This window comes from Neomonachus schauinslandi, chromosome 16 (genome assembly GCF_002201575.2).
Source record: "Neomonachus schauinslandi chromosome 16, ASM220157v2, whole genome shotgun sequence".
In the NCBI taxonomy this organism is placed as follows: domain Eukaryota; kingdom Metazoa; phylum Chordata; class Mammalia; order Carnivora; family Phocidae; genus Neomonachus; species Neomonachus schauinslandi.
In genome coordinates, this window is record NC_058418.1 from 52,895,218 (window position 1) to 52,919,413 (window position 24,196).

Sequence of the window (24,196 nt, forward strand, 5' to 3'; positions counted from 1 at the left end):
GCAGGATGCCGACTTGGCTCGTTTGCTGAGCTCCGGCTCTTTCGGGAACCTGGAGAACCTCAGTCTGGCCTTCACCAACGTAACCAGTGCCTGCGCTGAGCACCTCATCAAACTGCCTTCTCTCAAGCAGCTCAACCTGTGGTCCACTCAGGTGCACACTGCTTGCCTGCGCCCTGCTCCGTGCTCCCACCCGCCCCCTGCATCCTGCACCCGCCCTCATGCCCCCGTGCACCCCTGCTCCGCTCCTGCTCTGGCACTCTCCTCCGTGGCTGGCCTGTCTGCCCAGAGCCCATGGCCCCGTCTCCTGATTACCACACCCCCTCCCCCGCTCAGCACCCACTCCCGAGGCCAGAGGAGGTTTAGGAGCTCATGAAGCCCAATGGCCCATTTCACAGGTGCAGTTGCTGAGGCCCAGGGCAGGGCAGGGATGTGCTGGGCAAAGTCTTAGAAGCCCCGAGAGGCAAGGCTGAGAGGTGGGCTGGTCTCATGCACCTGCCTGGGGAGCACACGGGCAGCTCATGGGTCTTTCTGTTGTAATAGAAACCACAGCACACGGCTGCTTGCTGCCTGTGCTCAGGATCATTTTCACTGTTGAGCACCTCCCGTGGATCAGTGCATGTGGTCCCCACACCACCCCTGGGGCGGGTAGGCTCCACCGGCGCCCTCGTTTTTCAGGGGAGAACCCAGGGTGTTCCTGGCCGTCTGCCTTCCAGGCCTATCCCACCCCGTCCCACTGTCCTGCCCAGGGAAAGCTGCTTTGGTCCTCACATCCCACCAGCAAAAGCTGGACTCGAACCCAGGTCACGAGAAGCACTGAGTCCTTGGAGAGAAGCGAGAGCAGCAGACCCCTGGGGCTTGGAGGGCTGTGACTCTGTCCCCATCGCCCTCCTCCACTGCTACCCCAGCTTCAAGGTCATTTCCCTGGGTGCCTGGGGGAGGCTGGTGGAGCCCCAGGGCTGAGAGGTTCTCTGCTCCCCAGTTTGGAGACGCCGGCCTGCGGCTCCTGTCGGAACACCTCACCATGCTCCAGGTGCTGAACCTGTGCGAGACGCCCGTCACCGACGCCGGCCTGCTGGCCCTCAGCTGTGAGTCCCGAGGGGGCTGCCAGAGTGGGGGAGGGCCTGCTGCATGCGTGCATTCAGCAGACCTCGGCTAAGCACAGACTGCGCCCTGCACTGTGCTGTGTGCTGGGCTATATTCATTCAACACGTGTTCACTGAGCACCTGCTGGGCGCCAGGCACCATTCTCGGTGCTAGGAACAATACAGGAGGGGAAATATCCCTGCCCTCGGGGAGCTTATATTCTAGAAGAAAAAGGGAAAGTGAGTACCCATACCTTCCAGATACTTGCCTGAGGAAGCAGGTTCAAGGAAAGTGCTCTAGGACACTGTTGCCCTAACCAGCGGCAGCCATCCCCTGGGGTTGGAGGGGCAAATTCTCAGGTCCTGCCCCAGACCTGCTGACTCAGAAACTGCATTTTAACAGGGTGCCCAGGTGATTCCCGTGCGCTGTTCAAGTTTGAGAAGCGTTGCCCTAATAGAAGGGGCGCCTGGGTGGCTGAGTCGGTTGAGCATCCAACTCTTGGTTTAGGCTCAGATCGTGATCTCATGGGTCGTGGGATCGATCCCCACGTCGGGCTCCGCACTCAGCAGGGAGTCTGCTTGAGCTTCTCTCCCTCTGCCCCTCTCCCTCCTCGTATATTTTTTTGTCTTTCTGAAGTAAATAAATCTTCAAATATATATACATACACACACGTTCACACTCAGGGAACTCAGGAATGCTGATTCCTGTACCCCAACCCTCATCTCCTGGACTAAACTCTTGGGTGCTACGCCTGAGACTTTGCACGTCCCATTTCTGACCCACTGGTTTAGACCAGAGGCCCCATACCTTGGCTGGGAGGAATCGAGGAAGGCTTCCCAGGGAGGTGACTGGATCTGGGTGGACAAGACACACACGTAGGAAGTAGCCGAGGAGGGGTATGCTGGGCAGTGGCCATGGGTCCTGCAAGGTTGTTGGCAAACTCCAGATGGCTTGGGCAGGGTGGGCACAGGAGACGGGAGTAATGGAGGGCAGAGAAGATGACGCTCGGAGACGTTTCTGTACAAATGCACTTCTTGGACACCGTCATTAGAGTCTCAGAGTCCCTGGCTCAGCGCCCGGGAGTGGAGCCGAGCGTCACATCTCTAACGAGCGACTCTGACCAAACCAAAGTTTGAGGCCTGCTTTCAAGAAGTTGGGGCCTGGGTCAGCCCTCCCGGGAGAGCTTGCAGAGTTCCCCTGGAGGACGGGCCAGGCCTGGTCCCCTGGGGAGATCTACGGTGTGGCAGGCAAGCTCTGGGGATATTTGGGGTACAGGCAGTGGAGGGAGGCTCAGAGAGCAGGGAGAGAACATAAGCCCAGACCAGCGCCTGCCTGAAACAGACTTTCTGACTGGTGGGCCCCGGCCGTGCCCCTGAAACTCCACTTCTCCCACCCCATCTCCTCATCAGGGGCCTGGGCCCTAACAGTCAGTCCCCCAGCTTGACTGCCCCATACCTGCAGCCACCGTTGTGGGGGTCTCACTGACTTCATGACTGTGTCTGTCTGTCCTTGTACAGCAATGAAGAGTCTCTGCAGCTTAAACATGAACAGCACCAAGCTCTCGGCTGACACCTATGAAGATCTGAAGGTAATTCCTTGCTCCCTCCCTCCCTCCTTCCCTCCTTTCTTCTCTCCTTCCTTCCTTCCTTCCATCCATCCATCCACCAGCATCTAGATACTGGCGCTTTGCCCTCATGGAGCTTACGCTCCAGCAGGAAAGGCAGTAAATGGAATAATGGCAGGTTGAAAGGAGTGATAAAGAGGAAGCCAGCAGAGAATGGGTAGATTGGAAATAGGGATGGTCCCTTTGAAGCAGAGGCCACATAAGCTGAGACCTGAAAGATAAGCCACAGATGCAAAGCAAGTGCAAAGGTCCCGAGGCAGAAAGCATTGGCATGAACTGACTTTGTGGCAGATGTGACTAGAGGGTAAGAATAGACTGGGGCCAGACTTAATAAGGCCTCGCAGGTCACAGAAGGGCTCCGGATTTCATCCAAATTCAGTAGAAAGCTTTCAGAGGCTCTAAGCAATGTAGTGAGTTATGCTTGTAAACGCTTGTTCTGGCCGTTACCAGGAAAACTGATTTTTTTGCGGGGGCCGGAGGCAGTGCCAGCAAGAGTAGAAACAGGAAGCACATTTATGGGGCTGGTGCAATCTCGCAGATAAGAGCCTGGACTGGCAGCCTGGGCTAGGTTGGCAAGATAAAATTGGGGAAAGGAAAAAGGATCTGAGTGGGGAAAGGCAGGACACATTTTGTTTGTAAAACAGGTCTTGGGGGTTGGGGAAGCCGGGCCTTCAGCAGCCCGCTGCCCCCATCTCCCTGGGCCCGGTACCCTCTGCCCCCGAAGGAGCGAGCGGGGCTGCACTTAGCCAGTGCCAAGGACGCCGGAAGGGCCGGGCCGGGCGGCCAGGTGGTACCGCCAGCCCACTGGCGCCTTCGCACGCCGGAAGCCCCTCAGAGGGAATCCTCACCAGCAGGGAGCCCACTGCCAAAGATTGCTCTGCCCCTAAACTTGAAGGAACCCAGATCCAGACGGTGCAACCAAGCAGCAAAAGGGTGTACATAGTCAGCCACCTGTGGAGAAGAGCCACTTTCATGCATTCGAGAGGCAGGCGGGCGAGGCCCTCCAGATCACTGCCCGTCCAGGAGAACCTGGAGACCACATCCCTGTGTTGCAGTCTCCTGATCTTGAGAGGCTGGCTTAAAGGGTTTTTTACAGTGCTGCAGGGTGACCGCAGGCCCCCAGGTTGTCACCTCTGCCTGGGGAGCGGGGGGCCGTGAGCTGGGCCCCAGCAGAGAAGCACCAAGGGAGCTGTGTGTGCTCGTGTGTACGCACGCGTGGTAGAAGGTCGCCCTGGCCGGGGTGCACAGGCAAGTGGGAAGGGAGGCAGTGCGGGGAGGAGAGCCCTTAGCCCTCTCTGTGCAGGGAAGGCTTGTGGAGAGAAAGCGAGCTGTTTATAAAAGAAGGGAGGAACTTGTCTAGGTAGCAGGGATAGAGAGCAGGAAGCGGCTCTGAGCAATAGCAGGTGGAATTGTCTGGGAGGATCTGACCGAGTGTCCTGAGGGGGGAGACTCTCCGCCCCCCCAGTACCTGCCCTTACGGGGATCCCGTGATCCCGCTCCCCATTCGCGTGCCTGATGGCTGGTAATGATGGGATGTAAGCAATAGGAAAAGGGAGAATAGTCCCCATCTGCAGAGCATACCGTCGTGTGTGGGACGCGGGCGTGCTGTGCGTTAGGTATTCTGTCCTTAGCACTGTCCTGGGAGCAGAGGACTGGATCCCATTCGCTCCACAGACGTCTCCCGAGGCTCCCGGAGGCTGGGGGCTCTGCCCTGGGTCCTGTGACCAGCAAGTGGCAGAGCTGGGGCTCACGCCCCGGGCTTCCCGCCTACAGAGCCAGGGATGCACAGCTTCTCAGAGGAGGGGGGCGTGGAATCCCCAGCAGCTGTCGCCCACGATCTCCGGGGCTGGGCACACCCCATGTGCTGTGTTCTCCCCAAGGTCACCCAGCTCTGCGCTCCAGGGAGCCCCCGGTGGCAAGGTCGGGGGAGGGCAAGGCGGGACCCACAGCCACCGAGGCAGGGCAGCCGGGCCCGCGGGGTCGGGTGCTGGAAGGGACCAGCTCCTTCTTGCTGCCCCACAGGCCAAGCTCCCCAATCTGAAGGAGGTGGACGTCCGCTACACGGAAGCCTGGTGAACCTCCCGGCTCGGCAGGAAGGCGTTTGCAGCTGCGACACACAACTCTTGACTAATAGCCGTAGAGCGCCGGTCCTGGGGTCCCACCCCCAGCGTCCCGGCTGTGAGATAGATGGGGGAGTCTTTCTGGGGGCAGAGGGCGGAGGGGGGAGGGGGTGGGGAGGGGGGGCCGTAATCACGCCCAGCCCCACCTAATTCTTTTAGCTTCATAATTGGAAACCTTGACCTGATCTAAAATGGACTTTGTAGCAACCAGAGGAGCATCAGCGGGTCGGGGTTGGGGGTGGGGTGGGGGTGGGGGGCTTGGGGAGGGGGACCCTTTGTGGATTTTCTTTGCCTTTGTGTTTAATGCTGTGTGGGAAAAGTCAACCCCGACGCCACCGTCACACGACCCCGATGGGCCTCGAGGGCCGAGGAAGGATGCTTTCTTCCTCAAGAGGCTCAACCGAGAACTCGCCCCCCCCGCCATTGGGACAAGAAAACCCAGACATGTCATCGCACTGTCCTGTGTCCTCGCCATTGCTATGCAAAGTGATTCTTGTTGTACATAAGATTTAAATAATGCGCCTATTTAAGAAATGTTGACAAATTGCGGGTCTGGGACCTGCCTCTTATTTATGAAGTCTTTGACCCTCCCTCCCTCCGCCCTCCCACCCCACCCGCCCCTGGCCTGTAGTACTGTACAAACCAGTCAGCTGTTGGGGTAGTGGTAGTATTATTGTTATTTTTTTAAAGGAAACCGACAAAAAAAAAAAAAAAAAACCTCCTTGGAAAATTAATTGCTTTTTCGTAATGGATTCTGTATGCTACAGCTCGGCCGTCCGTCTGCCCGCCCGCCCCCACTGTGCATTTCCAAGTCCCAGCTGTCTCCAACTTGCTCACGGGTGGGGGTCTGGCCGGGGGGCGGGTGGTGGGAAGTGGGGTCCCCACATTGTAGTCTTGCTCCCGCCAGGCCCCGGCTTTCTCTCAGCCCCCTTTTACACGTGTGGGGGGTGCTGACCTGTCCTCCCTGCCCCCTGCCCCGGAGAGCTCCCATCTCTGGTGGCCTCTGCCATCCCTGTCCCTGCCAAGACTGCGGCCCGCGGCCTCCCCGCCGTCCTGTGCTTCGTGTGGTCTCCTCATGCATGCCCGCTTCTTTGCATGGTCTCTTGGGAGAAGAGAGAGACGTTGCCTCCACCAGCCTGACTGCCCAGCCCGCCCCCCATGAATGTGGCCATTGCAACACAGATGCCCCTTCTGTCCCCACCCCGGGCCCGAGGACAAACCAACCTCCGTTTCTTTTGTAAACAGTCGGCTTTTTCTTAACAAGCCCTCACTGTACAGAACAGCCCTTTTATGGTTTACTTGGGGTCCCCTCTCCCCCCCAAGCCCCCTTTTCTGTTGGTTTAGCACAAATACCGCCCCCTCCAGCACCTCCAGACCTAACCCCCAGTCAATGTAATTGTTTTATATATATTTAATCTTATTCAATGGAAACCATGCTTTTGTCGTTTTATACTTTGCTAGGTAGACTTTATTACCCCCCGACTATGCCCTCATTTTTTTAAAAAAGGAAAAAAAAAAAAGAAATTGGGTTTCAGTCTTAATTCATTTTACGTGCCAGGTTTTATTTTGTGTGTGCGTGTGAGTGTGTTCTGTTTCGTGTTGTTTTGTTTTTTTTTTTCCTGTTGTTGTTGTTTTCTGTTGTTTGGTTTTATTCTCTCCCCTCCGGTCCCATACTTTACAGCACTCTGGTGCAGGAAGAAGCAGAAGCAAAAAAAAAAAAGACAAAAAAAAAAACTTCAAAAAACTTTTAAAAAGGAAAAAAAAAAGAACCGAGACATGCCACCTTTTCCCTTCGCACTGTTGCTTTTCCTGATGGTTAATACTACTGTCACGTAGCTGTGTTCAGAGATGTGAAATACTTTCAGGCAAAAATAAACTGTAAGTGACTCATTGACATCTGGCCTTTCTGTGTGGCTTCAAGGGGGCCTTTCGGTGGGGGTGGGAAGGGGACAAGACCCAGGCCGAGGTCAGGACTCCTGAGTGTCCGGGGCTCCTCATCCGTGGCGCTGCTGACATGTGGGGCCAGATCCCCCTTTGTCATGAGGTCATTCTGGGCATCCTGTGATGTCATGCAACCCACCCCCAGTCTAACAACCCAAAACGTTTTGCCCCCAGGGGACAAAATCACCCCCCAGGGGAAACCCCAGGCTGCCAACGTGTGCATCAGGGCCCTTATGGCAGTTCTAATTTAGAACTTCTAGGACCAACGTGCCTTTCCTTCACCTGGGGGTCTTGGGAAAATGCAAATTCTGATTTCCAAGGTCTGGGGGGGGCGCGAGACTCTGCCTTCCTAGGACCTGTGGGCAACACAGATGCGCTGGTTTATGGAAGCTGTTCCGAGTTCAACAGCCTGGAACCTTCCATCTAGCTGCCCCCTCACCCAGATGTCCCCAAGAGGCAATTCAGTGTGTCTAAGGAGAGACTTTATTTCCACCCCTCTCCCAAGTCACTTGCTTTCCAGGGTTTCCTCACCTAGCAAGGGCGTTACCCCAGCCCAGTGGCCCCATCGCTCACCCCATCCCATGTCCGGGCCACTGCCAGCCTTCAGAAGCCACTCCTGAATGTTCCTGTGTTCCTGTGTCTCCTTACCCATCTGTACTTCCACCTCCTTCACCCTAAGCCAGGCCCCTCATCTCTCTCCGGAAGACTGGAGCAGCACCCTCACCGCCTCCCTGGGTCCATCCTACACCGCCTTCCTACCCTCGCTACCTGCCCTGCCTCTCCACATCCCTGCTCCCCGTCCCTGCCCTCCTCGCCTCCAGAGGCCTCCGTACACCCATTAAGTGACAGCCCAAGAACGTGATGGGTTATTAGCTGCTCCACCTCTGGCTACACAGGGAAAGCAGGTGCCACAGGTGAGGATCAGGAGGGCCCTGGCTTCATGATGGCTAGCGCTGGTGGAGACGTGCGTGTGCAGGTGCGTGTGCAAGGCACTGCCGCCTACCCCATCGCTGATCCTTCCCACCCAGGGGAGGGCCTGGCTCACACCAGTGCACGTAACTACCAAATGCATGGGCTGGGGGGGGCGGTCCCTGCCAGTCATCCTGTCCTCAACCCTCCTCCTCACTCTCTTCTGCAGCACCTGGGATCCTCTGCCCACTGGCTTCTGGGGGAGCCTGGAGAATGCAGGCTACCTGGGGCAAGTCGGGAGGCTGGAAGAGAGAGGTCAAGGTGCTTCTTCCCCTGGGCATCCCAGCTTCACGGTAGCCTCCCTCCACAGCTCCGGCTCTGGGAGTAATACCACTCTGACCCCCCGCGCTTAGCCTGGTCGGACCTGCCCGCTCCTGCTAGCTTGGGAGCCCCACATCCTTTGACCTCACCTGCCCTGCAGGAGGCCCCGAGTCCGGCTAGTGCCCTCCCCCTGGCACGGCTGAGCCTCACTGTGTTCCCTTTTAACCCGGTGGCTTAAAACAACAGAAATGTATTCTGTCGTGCCTCTGGAGACCAGAAGTCCACAAAGTCAAGGTGTCGGCAGGGTTGCACTCTCTCTGCAGAGAAGACTTTCCCTATCTCTTCCCGCTCCTGGGGGCTCCTTGAGGCGTTCCTGGCCGTGGCCGCACTCCTCCAGCCTCTGCCTCTGTCTCACATGCCACTCACCTCCCCACTTCTGCATCCAGTCTCCCTCTGCTTTCTCCTATCAGGACATCTGCCATTGGATTGAGGGCTCACGTGAATGACCCATGATGACCTCATGGACAGGTCCTTAAGGTGATCACATCTGCAAAGACTTTTTTTCTAAGTAAGGTCACAGTCATATGCTCCAGGTGAATGCATCTTCTGGATTTGACCCACTAGAGGGCAAAGAGGGGGGTGAGATGAGCCCATATTGCATTCATCATACTTCCAAGTCTGGGATTCATCCTGAGGGCTATGAATGACAAGGAGATTGTAATTCTCTACTCATTTTCTAACGAAACACTTCCATAGCCCCTACCGTGTCCCAGGCAGGGAAACAAGGGTTTTGTATGTCGTCTGAACTCACTGACTCCTTCTGACAAGCCCATGAGGCAGGGACTAATAGGACCCCTCTCGACCAACGGGGAAGTGGCGGCCAGGAGAGGCTGGGTGTCTTGGTCAAGGTCGCACAGGGAGCAGGGCACTTGGGGGAGATCTTTGCACTGCTGGCTGGTGAATGGATGGGGCTGGACCAGGGCAGGGACCATGTCGAGAAACAGATTCAAGAGGAGCTTAGGAGTAAAACTGCAGAACATGGTGATTGGTAGAGAGGCAAGACCAGCAAGGAGTCAAGGATGCCGTTCGGTTTCTCGGCTGAATCCCCAAGGCAGGCTTCGAAGGGCCTGGAATTAGCACATCTACCTGACAGCAGTTCTCAAGGACAAGCAGGGCTGGTATGTCAGTGCCCCGGCTATCTCCCTCCTTCTCAGGAGTGCCTGAGAAGAGAGGAGTGCACTCCCTAGGGGTGCCTCCACGCACGGTCACCAGGTATGTCCGCCCAAACCCTAGCCAAACTGGAAGCACTCTACAGCTGGGGACCCCAGAAGCCACTTGCACCTGTGTTCAGAGGTGGAGCTGGTGGCTGACAGGAGCTTTGCTACACGGCCGGGAGGCATAGAAATTGGTTCGACGGCTTTGGAAAGCATACCAGCTAAAGCTAAACACCTGCCCACCCTGTGACCCCACAGCTCCGCTCTTGGGCACGCACTCCAGAGAACCGAGTGCTCATGTGCACCAAGAGACACAAACAAGAACATTTATAGCCAAAAAACTGGAAGCAACCCAAATGTCCACTAAGAGGAGAATAAACAAAGCAAGGTAGTCACACGGCGGGACTGCACACGGGTCCCCATCAACAGGAGAATGAATAAAGACAGTGACATAGTCCTATGATGGAATTCTGCAGAAAAGGACCAAAAGAGTCAACTATGGATACCCACAATGAGGTGAATTAATTGGACAGATGTTATGTGTGTGAAAGGAGCCAGACATAAATGAAGGTTTGCCATCGGATCCCATTTACATGAAGTTCATGAACAGGTACCAGGCATCTATGATTATAGAGGTCAGAGCAGTGGTTATTGGTAGCGCAGGGGTGGAATGTGCTATTACTGACTGGGAAGGTAGCAGGGAACTTTCTGGAGTGAGGAAAATGCCCTCCATCTTGATCAGCAGTCACATGGATGTTTAAACATTCATGGAGCTCCACATTTCAGATTTATGTCACTTACTGCATGTGTCACACCCCCCTTTAAAAGTGGCATCAGGGGGTGCCTGGGTGGCTCAGATGGTTAAGCATCTGCCTTCGGCTCAGGTCACGATTCCAGGGTCCTGGGATCGAGCCCCACATCGGGCTCCTGGCTCAGCAGGGAGCCTGCTTCTTCTTCTCCCTCTGCCTCTCTCCCTGCTCATGCTCTCTCTCTCTGTATCTCTGTGTCTCAAATGAATAAATAAAATCTTTAAAAAAAAATAAAAAAATAAAAAAAATAAAAGTGGCATCAGGGGGCACCTGGGTGGCTCAGCAGGTTAAAGCATCTGCTTTCGGCTCGGGTCATGATCCCAGGGTCCTGGATGGAGCCCCATGTGGTCAGGCTCCCTGCTCAGTGAGGGAATCTGCTTCTCCCTCTCCCTCTGCCCCTCTGCCCTGTTCATGAGCTCTCTCTTTCCCTCTCTAAGTAAATAAATGAAATCTTAAAAAAAAAAAAAAAGTGGCATCAGGTGGACACAACCCAAATGTCCACGACCAGGTAATAAGTGTGGTAAATCCAGACAACAGACTACTATCCACCTGTAAGAAGGAATGCACTCTGGTACACACTCCAACATGGATGAATCTTGAAAATGTGATGCTCGGTAAAGCAACCCAGACACAAAAGACCACATGTTGTTTGATTCCATTTACAGGAATTACCCCAAATAGGCCAACCTATATATAGAGAAAGCAGATTGGTATTTACCGGGGGCTAGGAAGCAACTGCTTAATGGCAATGGGGTTTTGTTTTGGGGTGATGAAAGTTTTTTGCAACTAGAGAGAGGTGGTGATTGCCCAATACTGTAATGGTTGTAAATGCCTCTTTGAAATGGTGTGTAATGTGAACTTCGCCTCGATTTTTAAAAATGGCATCAAAAAAGCAGTTTTTAGAGGGAAGAGGGTGAGTGGTGCCAATGCCACCATGACTTCTAGCCGAGCAGTACTTGCCCGTGCTCACCAAGCCGCCGCCTCAAAACACTCTACTGCCACCTGCTGGACAATTGTCATTGTAAATGACACGTACAATGACAATGTCATTGTAAATACGCAGACTCCCTTAGAAGTGGCACTCTTGTGCCATGCACAACCTGCACTGCTGTATAGTGTGGGACGGCTGACTTGGCTTTATTTTTCAGTGCAGCCTCTTCAGATTTGGATGGGGCCTTGCTGCTCTCCCCCCACCCACCCCCAGCCATGCCCTCGCTAATGCTGAGCCAACCTCTCCCAGATTCGGCAGAGAGATGCCATCCGTGTGGTTCCTGATCCCCTCATCCCTGCATCGGGACCTGCCCTTCAGACATGCCTCCAGAAACGAAAGCCTCCCCAGAGCCTGTGTGGTCATCTTCACAGCAGCGGGAGGCTGAGGACCGGCTCGAAGGTCTCCGGCAAGCCCCTGGAAATAGGCCTCTTGGCCGTTTGTGTCCCCTCTCAAGGTAATGGTAGGAACAACAAGCGGTTTCTCGAAAACGCCAGGCTGTGTCTCCTCTCTGATGTGCCAGGGTGGAGAAGGGGCTGTCGGATCCCGTGGGCACGGGGCTCTGGGATCTCAGCCGCGTATATCCGAACGCTATGGCAGTCGCCTCGGGGGCCTCCCCCCAACAATGGCCACAGGGGATCTGCTGAGGTGGCAGGTGGGTCAATGATTCTCTCATGAATTTGTTTGTTTTTTTATGGATAGCAGTAATGCCTCATAAGCCGCTCATACCCCTGGAGTTCCCATGGTATCCATCATGGGCATGGGGTTGGGGGCTATCTCCCCCGGCGTTGGCTGTTCAAGACAAGCATGTCTTAGAGAAATAGGATACAAGCCACATATATAATATAAAAATGTCCTCATAGCCACAGTTTTTTAAAGAAACAGGCAAAATTAATTTTAACAAAATATTTTTCTTACCCTAACAGACTGCAAATATCATTTCAATCATGTAATCAATATAAAACTTATTGAGATATTTCAGATCTTTTTTTTTTTTTTTGTACGAAGTCTTCTGTGTATTTTGCATTTCCAGCACATCTCAGCTAGGACCAGTCACACACATCTCAAGCACTCGATAGCAGCCATATTTGGCCAGTGGCTCTCATAGGGACAGCACAGTTCTAGAATTCCTATAAACCCGGAGCCGGGGAAGTGGAGAGCAGCAAGGGTATAGGACTTGAAATAGCCTAACACCCCGATAAAATGGTTTTCGCTTGGATGTGTGTATGGAGAGGCCACCTCAGAGCTGCCTGTGAGCGACCCCAAGCAGGAAAGTCTCTCAGGTGCACACCTTGAGGGGGAGGCCCTTGCAGAACTGACCTGCAGAGCTGCTGGGTTCAAGGGTCTAGCCCCCTGTCCCTCTGGGAAGCGAGCTTCTGTCCACTTCAACTGGTTTTTTAAAAGAAGAGTAGTCTATTCATTTAAAAGAGAAAACTTGGTAGATCATAAGCTTGCATTTCTGTGGGGTGGATGGATGGATGGATGGATGGATGGATGGATGGATGGATGGATGGAAAACCTCAATGTAAAGATTGGCCTTGAGCTGAAGACAATCACGAATGTATCCAGGACAGCCAGGCCGCAGTCTCTCCCAGAGCTCTGTCCCTCATGAGATGTGGATCCTGACAGGGATCCGTGTCCTTTCTCCAGCTGGCTGTCAGCTCGCCAGGAGAGCGCCCTCCGCTTGCTTCCATAGCCTTTCCTTCATTCCCTGAGCAAACGTGTTGCTTTGAACCTTGAAAACACTGTGCTAGGTGAAAGAAGCCAGTCCCGTAAGTCCACATATTCTAGGATTCCAATCATATGAAAGCCCGGAATAGGGACATCTATGGAGAAAGTCCACTACCAGTTACTCAGGGCTGAGGTCCTGGGAGGACAGGCAGGGGCACGGGGTTTCATTCTGGAGTGGTGAAAATGTTCTCCTGGGCCTGTGGTGTTGTCGGAACAACACTGTAAGTGTGCCAAAAACCACCCAACTGTACACTTTAATTGGGTGGATTGTGTGGTCAGTGAATTATATCTCAGTAAGGGTTTTTTTTTTTTCTCAAGATTTTATCTACTTATTTGAGAGAGAGAGAAAGAGCAAGGGGAGGGGCAGAGGAAGAGAGAGAGAATGGGGAGCAGACTCCCCGCGGGGCCTGGAGCCCCATGCCAGGCTCGATCCCACCACCGGGAGATCATGACCTGAGCCGAAATCTAGAGTAGATGGCTCGACCAACTGAGCCGCCCAGGAGTCTCTCAATAAGACTTTTTTTTTTTAATGCACTGAACACCTACTGTGTGCCAGGCACGCTGCAGACTCGGGAGTAAATAAAGCAAAGGCCATCCTCCACCCCATGCGGTCTGGGGGAGGGGGCAGCCACTAGACGACCCCACAACCCTTTCTCCGGACTGCGGCGGAGAGAGCCCAGAAAGGAGGCGCAGGCTGCTGGAATGAGCGCCTCCAAGAGGGGGCAGCACCGAGCTAACGTGCCCCCGCCTTGAAGAGCCCCAGAGGACCAGCCCCTAGGGCAGGTGGAGACGGGAACCGCCTTCCAGGCAGTGGGAAGCGCCGGTGCGGAGGCCCTGAGGCCGGGCTCGGCACCGGGGAGGAAGAGACTAGCAGAAGGGAGGAGGAGGAAGTGGGGGGCCTGAGCAGCAGGAGGGAGAGGCAAGGGGCGGAGGCCGAGTGGTGGGGGAGGGGGAGAAGAGAATTTGGGAGTCGTTCACATACAAACCAGCCCCCCTCTGTTGTGGAGTGGACTGGAGGGAGGCAGACGGGAGCGTGGGAGAGCGGAGGAGGGAGGGGGTCGCGGCACAGCACCTCCCGCATTCCTATTAAAATGCCGTTCTCCCTAGGAGGGGGCTGCAGGTTAAGGAAACAGGAAGTCAGGTCTGTTTAGCTGGCAGCCCGCGGAGAGCCAGCGGAGGACAAAGGGGCAGGGGGAAGCTGGCAGGCGGGCGAGACCTGGCGGGCCTGTGGCGGCCCGGACGGGGCGGGTCAGAAGGCAGGGTGGCCGCGCCAACGCCTCCACCGTCCCAGCTGCGGCAGATCGGGGCTGGGGCTGCGCCAGGCCCGCGGCTGGGGGCGGGACGCGGCGTGCCCGGGCCTCGGGTCCGTGACGTCAACGTTGCCATGGAGACCCCGGCTTCCCTCCGCACGCTTTGCAGCAGCTGCGGACCCCGGGGCTGGGAGGCTTTGCAGGGTTGAGGGGAGCGGGAAGGACAGACTGGGTCCCGCGGCTCCGCCCCCAGAGCGCGGCCCGGCGAGAGGGCAGGGTACCGAGACCCCGAGGGGTCCGGCCGCCCCGCAGCCTGCCCCCACCCCGGTCGCCCAGACGCGGCTCCTTTCTTGCAGGGCTGGGAGATGCTTTGGCATAAAAGAGCCCGGGGTCCCGCCGCCGCCCTCCCCGACAGTAACATACCAAACGGGGGCATGCTCCCTCTTGGCGACCTCCCCCGCCCTCCCACTCCTAGCTCCACTGTTGTGGGTCCAATGCCCCTTCCTTCGAGGAGCTTTTAGTGAGGCCCTCCTGGGGCCCTGCGGGTCCCCAACGCTTTGCCAACTGCTGCAGCCCCCAGCACGACGCAGCGAGGGAGAAGGGGCATCGCGACGCGGCGGCCGCCCGGGGGCGCAGCACTCCGTGGAGCTCACGTAGGAAATGGGGTTCTCTCTGTCTCTCCACCTTGCTCAGTCCAGCCTTTCCTTCCAGATTCTTACAGACACCTTCAGGAGCCTACTGTCCAGGCGAGTTGACTTCAGCCTCACCTCCAGATCCTCCTTCATTTCAGGCCTCTTCCCTCGTCCCACTCCCAAGGGGGTGAAGGTGGAAAGGGACGCCTGTCCCCTACTTGGCTGGTGTTGCCCTTGTCTTTGTTTGCTCATTGGTGCTTCTCCCGCTGGTGACGGGGTTGCTTACACCGTGGCGCTTGGGAGGACTGGAAGGGGTGGGGGTGAGGGCCCCCCGCGACAGGGTCCCTCCAGCTCCCTCCCCCGGTTGCTAGTCATCCACCTCCAGCTGCTTCCGGCTGGGGTCTCCTCACCCTGGGACCAACCTTTTCGGGTGGGATACGGGAAAGCTCTCTTGGCCGTGCTTCCTTCCTGGGGTCCCTGTGACTCCCAGAAACTCAACACCTTCCCGACATGCCATGGTCACCTCCCACCACCCTGGCACCTCTTACCAGTTCTCTTTTTCCTGATTTGGGCAGGCATAGCACGAAGACGGGCAATACCCGTGTTGCCTGGGGGGATGGGTGCAGGGTGGTTGGGGGGGGAACTGGAGATCTGGGGAGGGGAGACTCTCTTTTTCTCCTCCCATCTTTTGTTGGTACTGGGATGATATGAGGGAAGGTAGGACCTTTGCAGCCACTTTGTGATAAGCCCTGGGGTCTGCTCCTCGGTATTCTTTCTCTAGAATGTGGGGAACTTACACCTGGATGATGATTTCAAGGCTGCTGGAGAAGTCCCACTTAACATCCTCTCACTTGGCCCTCTCCTCATCCATCCACCCACCTTGCAAACCTACTGCGTGCTGGTCACTCTGCTAAGTGCGGGGATCTAGCAGTGAATAAAGACCAAACCCCTCCCTGGGGGAGTCTATGTTCTGAGAGAAGTCAGGCAACAAACAGAATTAGTAAGAACAAGATGTAGTGTCTTAAAAGGACAGATGAGATGAGAAGAAAATGAATCCAAAAAGGGGAATGGAGAGAGTGGAGGAAAGGTGGCCAGGGAAGGCCTCACTGAGAAGGGGACATGTGGGCAAAGACCTGAAGGAGGAGAGGGAAGAGCCAAGCGATATCCGCAGTGAGGAGGGGCAGAGCATTCCAGGCAGAGAGAATAGCCAGTGCAAAGGCCCTGAGGTTGGCGCAGGGGAGGAATGTTAAAGGAAGAGGAGCTGGTGCAGCCAGAGCAGAGCCAGCAAAGCGGGGAGGAGAGGAGAGGGCTGAGTCACCCGAGTCGACTGCCCGCTGCTTGGAGGCCGTGGGTTTTACTGATACTCTGTGTGCTTGTCCTAGCAGCTCAGCAGACAGGCTTCTGTCCCTGCTGCCAGTGGCCCCTTGCTGAGGGTTACAAATGCCCGCAGGGGGCAGGAGACTCTGCTGTCCCCAGTCTTCCTTCTCCAGGCTGATGGCCCTCAGTCACAGCCAGCAGCCTTAGCATTTGCCCCCCTCCGCCAGGGCCGGGGAGGGGGGAGTGGGAGGGTCGGTGGAGAGCAGAACCAGGCTTTTTCTATCAGGCAGGCCTAACAGATTTGTGGGAGGATTGAGGGTGGTTTTCTGCAGGACAAAAGGAGGCTGGATGGGTTTCCGGTGGAGAAGCTACTTCGAGGGAGGCGGCCAACCGCCTGACCAACCCCCTAAGTCCCCTGGCCTGTCTCAGCAAGTCACATAGACTTCATGTTTAGAAAATGTTTCCTCGTTCATGTGACAGATATTTACATGGGTCTATTCTGTGAGGAACAGATGGGGGGCTGGCCGGGTGCCTGGGGGCTGGGGGGCTGGCTGGGTGGTTGGGAGGGGGTGGGGAGCTGGCTGGGTGGCTGGGTGAATAAGTGAATGAACAGAGGAACAGACGGGAAGATGGATTAGTGGACAGATACATGAATGGATAGGTAGGTGAGTCGATGGAATGGGTGGCCGTGGAAAGGGATGAGTGGATGATTTAGTGACTCATGAATGGTTATATTAAGTACCTACTGCAATGTAACAAATCACCCCAAAATGTAGTGGCTTAAAACAACAAGCAAGTATCTCACTCTTTCTGTGGGGTGGGAATTCAGGAGTGGCTTAGCTGGGTACTTCTGGCTCAGGGCTCCGATGGGGCAGCCATCAGGACAGCAGCTGGGGTTTGGGTCTCGTCTGAAGGCTTTCTGGGCTGGAGGGCCCACCTCTGTGATGGCGCCCCACATCGTGGTTGGAGGGAGGCCTCAGTTTCTCCTCACATGGTTCTCCAGAAGGCTACTTGAATGTGCTCATGGCATGGCTCTTCCTAGGGTGAGTGATCAGAGAGAGACCAAGCCTGAAACTATGGTGACCTTTACCAGCAGGGTCTCTGATGGCCCTCATGGTCACTTCTGCTGTTCCCATTTATTAGCTGCAAGTCACTGAGAACAGCCCATGCTCAGGAGAGGCAAATTAGGGTCCACCTCTCGAAGGAAGAGCATCAAAGAATTTGTGGACAGATTTTAAAACTGGGGCAACAGGTAAAGGGATGGTGTACCCACTATTCTTCCCTGATGCTGGGATCTTAGAATAATCTCAGCCCACGACCTGCTTCTGAAATTCACCCAGGACGTTTGTAGACACTCCCCGAGCGGGGGCTCCAACCCCAGAGCCTCTTACTGAGTTGCTCTGAGCAGACTTGGACATTTGTGGGTTCATTTTGTGGAATGATCTGAAACTTTAATCGTGACATTTCTGTTTCCAGTGCATTTTGTTATTGTGGTAAAATGTGTATAACGTAAAATGGACCGTTTTCGCTGTTTTCAAATGTGTGGTTCAGTGGCAACGAGTATATTCACGTTGTGGTGAATCACCTCCAGAAACGTTCATTTTCCCAAATCGAAGCCCTACCCATTGAACACCAACTCCCCATTCCTCCCTCCGCCAGCCTATAGCGAGCACCACATTCTGCCTCTGAATTCGAGCACCCTAGACCTCATCGGAGTGGAATCCTGGGCATCTGGCTTGATTCACTTAGCACGGTGACGTCCAGGGCTCATCCACGTTGTAGGCACGTCAGAGTTTCATTCCTCCAGTGGCTGAATGACCTTCCATTGTCCGTATGGACCCCATTTTGCTTATCCATCATCCGTCAGTCGACGTTGAGGTGGTACCCACGTTGGTGTCCACGCTGGTATTTTTAAGGCTCCCAGGTGATTCTGATGAGCTATCAGGGACGAAAACCAAGGCCTTTGACCAGTGCTTCTCAATCCTGGCTGCACATTAGGATCACCTGGTAGCTGTTCAAAAAATACCAGTGCCTGCTGAGCCTGGCCAACCCACTAGGTCAGGATCTCTGGAGGTGGACCCAGGAGTTTTTGAGACTATCCAGTTATTTCCAGTAGAACGCCAGGGCGTGCGGACTCATTTCCAAGCTTCTGCTGCCATCTGGTGGCAGCACCTGGGATTTTTTTTTTTCCCCTCCCCAGCACACGCTTGCACGCCCCTAAGGAGCCCAGAAGGGCCAGGCCCCAGTGCCATTCCCTGGGGGTCTGCGGACCCTGTAAGGCTCTACCTGCCTCCCCTCCCCCACTATTTCCTGGCTTCCCTGTTTAGAAGAACAGGTGAGTCTATTAGAGAGGAGAAGACGCAGACAGGTGGAGGACTCTTTGCTCCTTGCCGGCTGCATGACCTTGAACAAGCCATTTCACCCGTGTCGGGCGGGACGACCACAGCTGCCTCTGACAAGTCCCTGAGGTCGCAGTTAAGTCTGTGTATTAGCTCTGGGGAAGCACCTAGAATTTCTTAGCCTTGGCACTGCGGATATTTGGGTAGGATTATTCCTCATGGTGGAGTCCTCCTGTAGGGTTTTGGACAGTGTCTCCAGCCTCAACCCACGAGACACCAATGGAACTCCCCAGTTTTGACAACCAAAAATGTTTCCAGACGTGACAGATGCCCCCTGGGTGTAGGGTTGCCAGACAAAGATGCAGGTTTCCCAGTTACATTTGAATTTCAGATAAGCGACTCACAGCTTTTTAGTGTAATTGTGCCCCAAAGATTGCATTTTTATTTGCTAAATCCAGAAACCCCACACGACCACCTCAGTTGAGAGCTCCTGCCCCAGGAGTGTGTGAAGCCCGCAGGGGGCTAAGCTACCAGATGGAGAAGGTGCAGCAGGAGTGCGCTGGTCTGCCCCAGTCGGGGAGGGGTGCTGTCTGCGGGCAGGCCCAGCAATGGTGAGTGAGGTGGGCCTTGGGAGAAGGGTGGCCGTGGGAGAGGAAGCGGGGTTCACAGTTGGGCCAAGTCCCTCTGGGGGCTCAGAGCCACTGATGTGCTGGGCGCAGGGGATACCCTGTTTTCCCAGCACCTGGGGACAGAGCAGTTTGTGGCCAACCACAAGTTGGAGCAGTTCATCCCCAACTTTTCCCCAGAGAGAACCCTCAGTAGTGTGTGTGGGGGGGGTCAGGCCCAACTTGCTCATTTGCAAGAGGAAGAAACAGGCCCTGAGAGGGGCAGTGACTGGCCCCAAGTCACACAGCCAGCTTATGGCAGTGGCAAAGCTGGTGTCTGGCCCTTCAAGCCAGGACTTAGGCCCCTGGGGTGGAGCCTGGGAATGTCCTCAACCTGTGGTAAGTCCTCTTAAGAGCTCCCAGCATTTTCCAGATGCTGAGGTACTGAAGGCTGGGCCACCTGCGGTCCCAGCTGCTGTCCATACTACTCCAGGAGAGTGCTGGGCCCCCTTCTGGGGCTGCCCCTGTGGGGACCATCTCTGGTTACTGTCTGGTAGGGGGAGGCGACATGAGGAAGGGGTACAGTGTTGGACTTGGAGCCAGACTGTCTGGGGCAGGATGCGGATTCTGTCCCTCCCTAACTCTGACCTGAGGCGCCCTGTGCCTCAGCTTCTTCACCTTTAAAATGGGAGTGATGAAAATGATACCTACTTTGTAGGGTTATTAGAAGGATTTGCTAAGTTAACAAGGAGGAGTGCTTAGAACAGTATGTGGCAGATAGTAAGGCTTACTACTTATCTTACTCTCTTTCATTCTTCCGGTAACATCAACACTTCTTCTTTGGGAGCTGATTCAGTGGGGCTATCAATCACAGTCACCAGCCCTGCCCTGCCCTAAGGGGCATGTGAGTCAAGCAAAGAGCAGTCACTGCACCCTATTGCCCAGTCACTGGGTTGATGAATGAGACGACCCTGATGAAGATCTATTGAGTTCCTGGATCCAGCCTGACCTGAAGGTAGTGCCCAACAGGTGAGACAATAAATTCCCCATTTTGCTTAAGCAAGTTTGAGAAGAGTTCTGATCCATGTACCTTTTTGCTTCACAGAGCAAGAGAGGGTCGCCCAAGGCAGCCCCCTTCTCCCATGGACCAGGCCCCTCAGCCTTGGTTTTGATCCAGCCCCACATTAGGCCAGTGACCCACTCTCAGGGAGTCAGAGGGAGGTTCTCTGTTTGAACTGTGATGGGAGCTCACAACTAGAGGAAACAAACAAACAAGAGGGAGAAGCCCCATCACTATACGTGGCACATTGAGGTACTTTATACACCTTTTCTTTCTTTCTTTTTTAAGATTTTATTTATTTATTTGAGAGAGAGAGAGAAAGATAGTGAGAGAGAGCACGAGCCAGAGGCAGGCAGAGGGAGGGGAGAAACAGACTCCCCGCTGAGCTTAACTGACTGAGCCACCCAGGCGTCCCTCAAGGAGAGTTTAGATAAATGGCAGAATCTTGGTCCAGCCAGCGCAGGAACTCCCAGTGCACTGTCCCTGGGAAATGATTCTGTCAACAAAGTGGGGAACACTTAGTGCAATGATGTACAATGTGCGTACAGCATTATGAAGGGCAAGGTGGGGTGCTCTGCCAGGGGGGAGGTTACCAGGATCAGGGCCACCTCTCCTGGGAGGGGATGTTTAAGCTGGCCAGCCCCTCAGAGGCCCAGAGCCCACCATTAACCTCCCCCAACTTCTAAATTTTCATAATCAGCTGCTTCCTTTGTTCCTCTAGCCCTGGGGGGTGGTAGCTGCTCTGTCACTATTAAGCCATGATACCTTTTTAAATGACCCTTCTTTACATTCTCTCAGTTAAAAGAACTGGGGTGCTTTCTGTCTGCTTGTAGGACTCTGAATGACACAGAGTGAACAGCTGTAAGCCATGCAAAGAGCAGAAGGTAGCACCGTCCTGGCCGGGGCACCTGCATGGCCAGAGGCCGTGAGGCTAGAGGGAGCAAGGCATATTCCAGCAGCCAGGACCAGTAGGCCTGGAGGGGATTTATGGGGTGGCCAGTAGAATAAGGTGAAATTGGACAGGTCGGCTCTCACAGGCCATAACATGGAGTCTGCATGGGATCCTGAGAGCAACGGGAAGCGGTGGAATGTGAAGCGACTGAGTGATTTAACTTTCAAACATTGCCCTGGCTACAGTGAGCCTAACTCCCTGGAGGGGGCAACAGTGGGTACGAACAAGATAGCATATTAAAAGGTGCTTCCTTCCGTTCTGCTTGGAAGGGAGTGGGTGTCTTAAGGAGGAAAAACATGGGTATGCTTCTGGCGCAACATGATGTCACAGAATAAAGGACAGAATCTCACGGTCCCTAGAAAACTCAACTGTAAAGTGAATGCCAGGATCCTCAAGGAACCTCTACTAACCCTAAAGTGGGCCAGAGAGTCTCAACCGATGGCTCCCCGGGTGGTAAAGGGAGAGGGGGAAAGTGCTTTCGGGCCTCCCCTGTGTCTCCTGGCTTATAACTGTGACACCTATTCCCACCAGATGCCTTTGGGCCACGTGAGGGTGACAGCCCCAAGGTCCTCCTCCCGCCCTCGGGGTCCCACCCACTGCACAGAGACTGCAACACCCAGGAAGGGCCGAAAGCGGAAGTGAGCAGGCGGGTGTGGGCGCACTGTATCCTGGGAAATGTAGTCCATGGAGACCAGACGAGTCCGTGAGAGCGATGCATTCTGGAGAAAGTAGTTTTCAAGGGATCTGAGAACGCGCGGCGGTAGCAGAGGTGATTCACCGACCCCTAACGCGGTGGCGGGGGCTTAACGATTTTTAGATTTAGAGTGAATACGTAGGATTTGTTTCTTTCTGTCCCAACCATCAACACCCGGGGGGGGGGGGGGGTGCGAAGAATAAGACCTATGCACGCTTCTGTGATGGCAATGAGGCCTGAGTCGGTTATTCCTCAATCAGACAAGTAAACCGCTTATAACCTCCCTGAACCTCAGTTTCTTTATCTGTAAAATGGGCAAATTAATCATTCTCACTTGTCAGGCTTGATAACATCCATCAATCAACTAGCAAGGTGCTTAACACACCTTCTTTGCTTAACAAATCCTCCCTTTGAATCGGAGCTTACAGAGCATATGGATGTGTTTTGTAACCAAGAGCAAGAATTGTTCTCCAGGGGCGCCTGGGTGGCTCAGTTGGTTAAGCCTCTGACTTCAGCTCAGGTCATGATCTCAGGGTCCTGGGATCAAGCCCCAAGGCAGGCTCCCTGCTGAATCAGGAGTCTGCTTCTCCCTCTCTCTCTGCCCCTCTCCCCGCTCCTGTGCGCTCGCTTTCTCTCTCTCTCAAAAAAGATAAATAAAATCTTTTAAAAAATTGTGCTCCTCTGGAGCACTTGGGACTTTGTCTTTGGAAAGTAGGATTTCTTGCCAATTCAGGAGAAAATGTAAGGAAATGTAAGGAAATCTTGTCACCCAGAGACTTGACAAGGATGTGTGACCTTACCAGACAGGACACAGTGAGATGCAAGTTAAAAAATAAGACAGCCTTCTGGCGCAAGTGTCTTCACACAGTACTAGTGGGAGTATTAATGAGTATATCCTCTATAAAGGGCAGTTTATGTAGGTGCAGTGATTCCACTTGTAGGAATTCATCCTACACACACTGGACAGTTTCAAAATGACAAAAGTTTCAGAATATTCACTGTAGCATTGTTTATGAAACATGATTGGAAACCACCTAGGTCTCTATGGGTAGAGGACAAGTTACATAAATTGTAATGTACTGGGATACTATGTACCATGAACAATAATGAGGTGTAACGTCACCCATGTAACATTCCAGCAAAAAAAAAAAAAAAAAAAAAGCTTAAACTAAGTATATTGTGAGGAAACTATCAGAGAAATTCAAACTGAGGGATATTTTGCAAAACTGGCCTAGACCTTCAAAAATCTTGATGTGGTAAAAGAGAAAATAGGCTGGGAGATTGAACGAGATTAAACAGACATGGCAGTTAAATGCACTGAGCACTCCTTCACTGGAACTTGGATTCTTAAAAATGACATTTTGATTAGACACCTGGGGAAATTTGATTATGGGCTATATATGAGATAGCATTGTATCAATGTTGACTTTCGTGAGTGTGATCATTGTACTGTGGTTATATGGGAGAATGTCCTTCTTAGTAGATATCTGCTGAACTAACTCTGGGCTCTTGGATAGTTTAGAAAAAAAAAGAGAAACAGAGCAAAGGTGGCGTGTATTAATAATTGGTGAATCCAAGCTTTAAAATATGGTTGTTCATGTTCCTCTTCTTGCAACTTTTTTATAGTATTGAAACTTTCAAAGTAAAAAGTAGGCATGAGAAAAAAAACAAAACAAAACGAGGAAGCTCCATATGCACTGATGGGGGAAAAGCTTCAAGAAACATTGGCAAGACTTTTTTTTTTTTTTTTTTAAAGCAAGGGGCAGAGGTGGAAATGCACGAAACACCCAGAGAGAAGACACAAGAAAGAGGTGACAAAGGCTGCCTCTGGGGCAGGGACCTGGCGGGAGGGGTCAGGAGTGGGAAAGAGACTTGCTTCTCACACTTACCCTTTTAGACCTTTTGAATTTTGTTTCATGTCCATGTATAACCTGATCAGATAAAACATAATAACTTCGAAGAAGACTATTTCTGGGAAAGCACTTGTGGTCAGAAAACCCCAGACTGGGCTCCCCTATTCCCCAGCTGTAGACCTGTTGGGAAACCCAAAACAGAAGGAAGGAAAACCAGTTACTTTCACATCCTTTCCCACATCTGCTCCTCATCACAATCCAGTGAGTCAGGCAGGTTTTAGCAGACCCATTTTATAGATGAGGAAAACTGAGGATCAGAGAGTCTTAGCAACTTGTCTGAAGTCAGACATGTGAAATGAGACACTATTGGAGCTGAGATGGAAACTGAGACCTTCCCGGTGACCCAGCCTGGCTCCTTCCCTCCTAGAGGTGACCTCTCCAAGCTTCGAGGGTCGGATTATGGCAGGGGAGGGCCCAGGGTGGGAGCGTAAGGGTGGGGTTGATTTCCAGGCTCTGGGTGCTCACTGAAGCTCAGCCCAGCTGCCTTCCTGCCCTTGCTTTTACACGGGGCTCTCCAGGCAGGAAACAGAAGTCAACGCTGGGCACCCAAAGCATGGGTTTGATTTACATGTTCATGCGCAACTGGTTTGGGGGTTAATTTGGGGGAGCAAGAACTAACTCAGCCAAAGAGCCTCTTCCCTGAGCCCATCTCTGTCATCTTAAACAAATCTTAAACAAAGCGGCCTTTTTAATT

The 24,196-nt window shown here is 53.9% G+C and overlaps 1 protein-coding gene across 1 annotated transcript in view; it reads left to right on the forward strand.

The window, feature by feature from the left end:
- Nucleotides 1–4,932, forward strand: part of LOC110593872 (c-Maf inducing protein) — a 227,556-nt gene extending 222,624 nt beyond the window's left edge. Inside the window, exons 18-21 of the mRNA XM_044911310.1 lie at nucleotides 5–151; nucleotides 980–1,085; nucleotides 2,601–2,671; nucleotides 4,730–4,932. Of these exons, the coding sequence (XP_044767245.1) occupies nucleotides 5–151; nucleotides 980–1,085; nucleotides 2,601–2,671; nucleotides 4,730–4,783 (378 nt within the window). The 3' untranslated portion in view covers nucleotides 4,784–4,932. The remainder of the gene's footprint in view (nucleotides 1–4; nucleotides 152–979; nucleotides 1,086–2,600; nucleotides 2,672–4,729) is intronic.
- The last annotated feature ends 19,264 nt before the right edge of the window (nucleotides 4,933–24,196 follow it).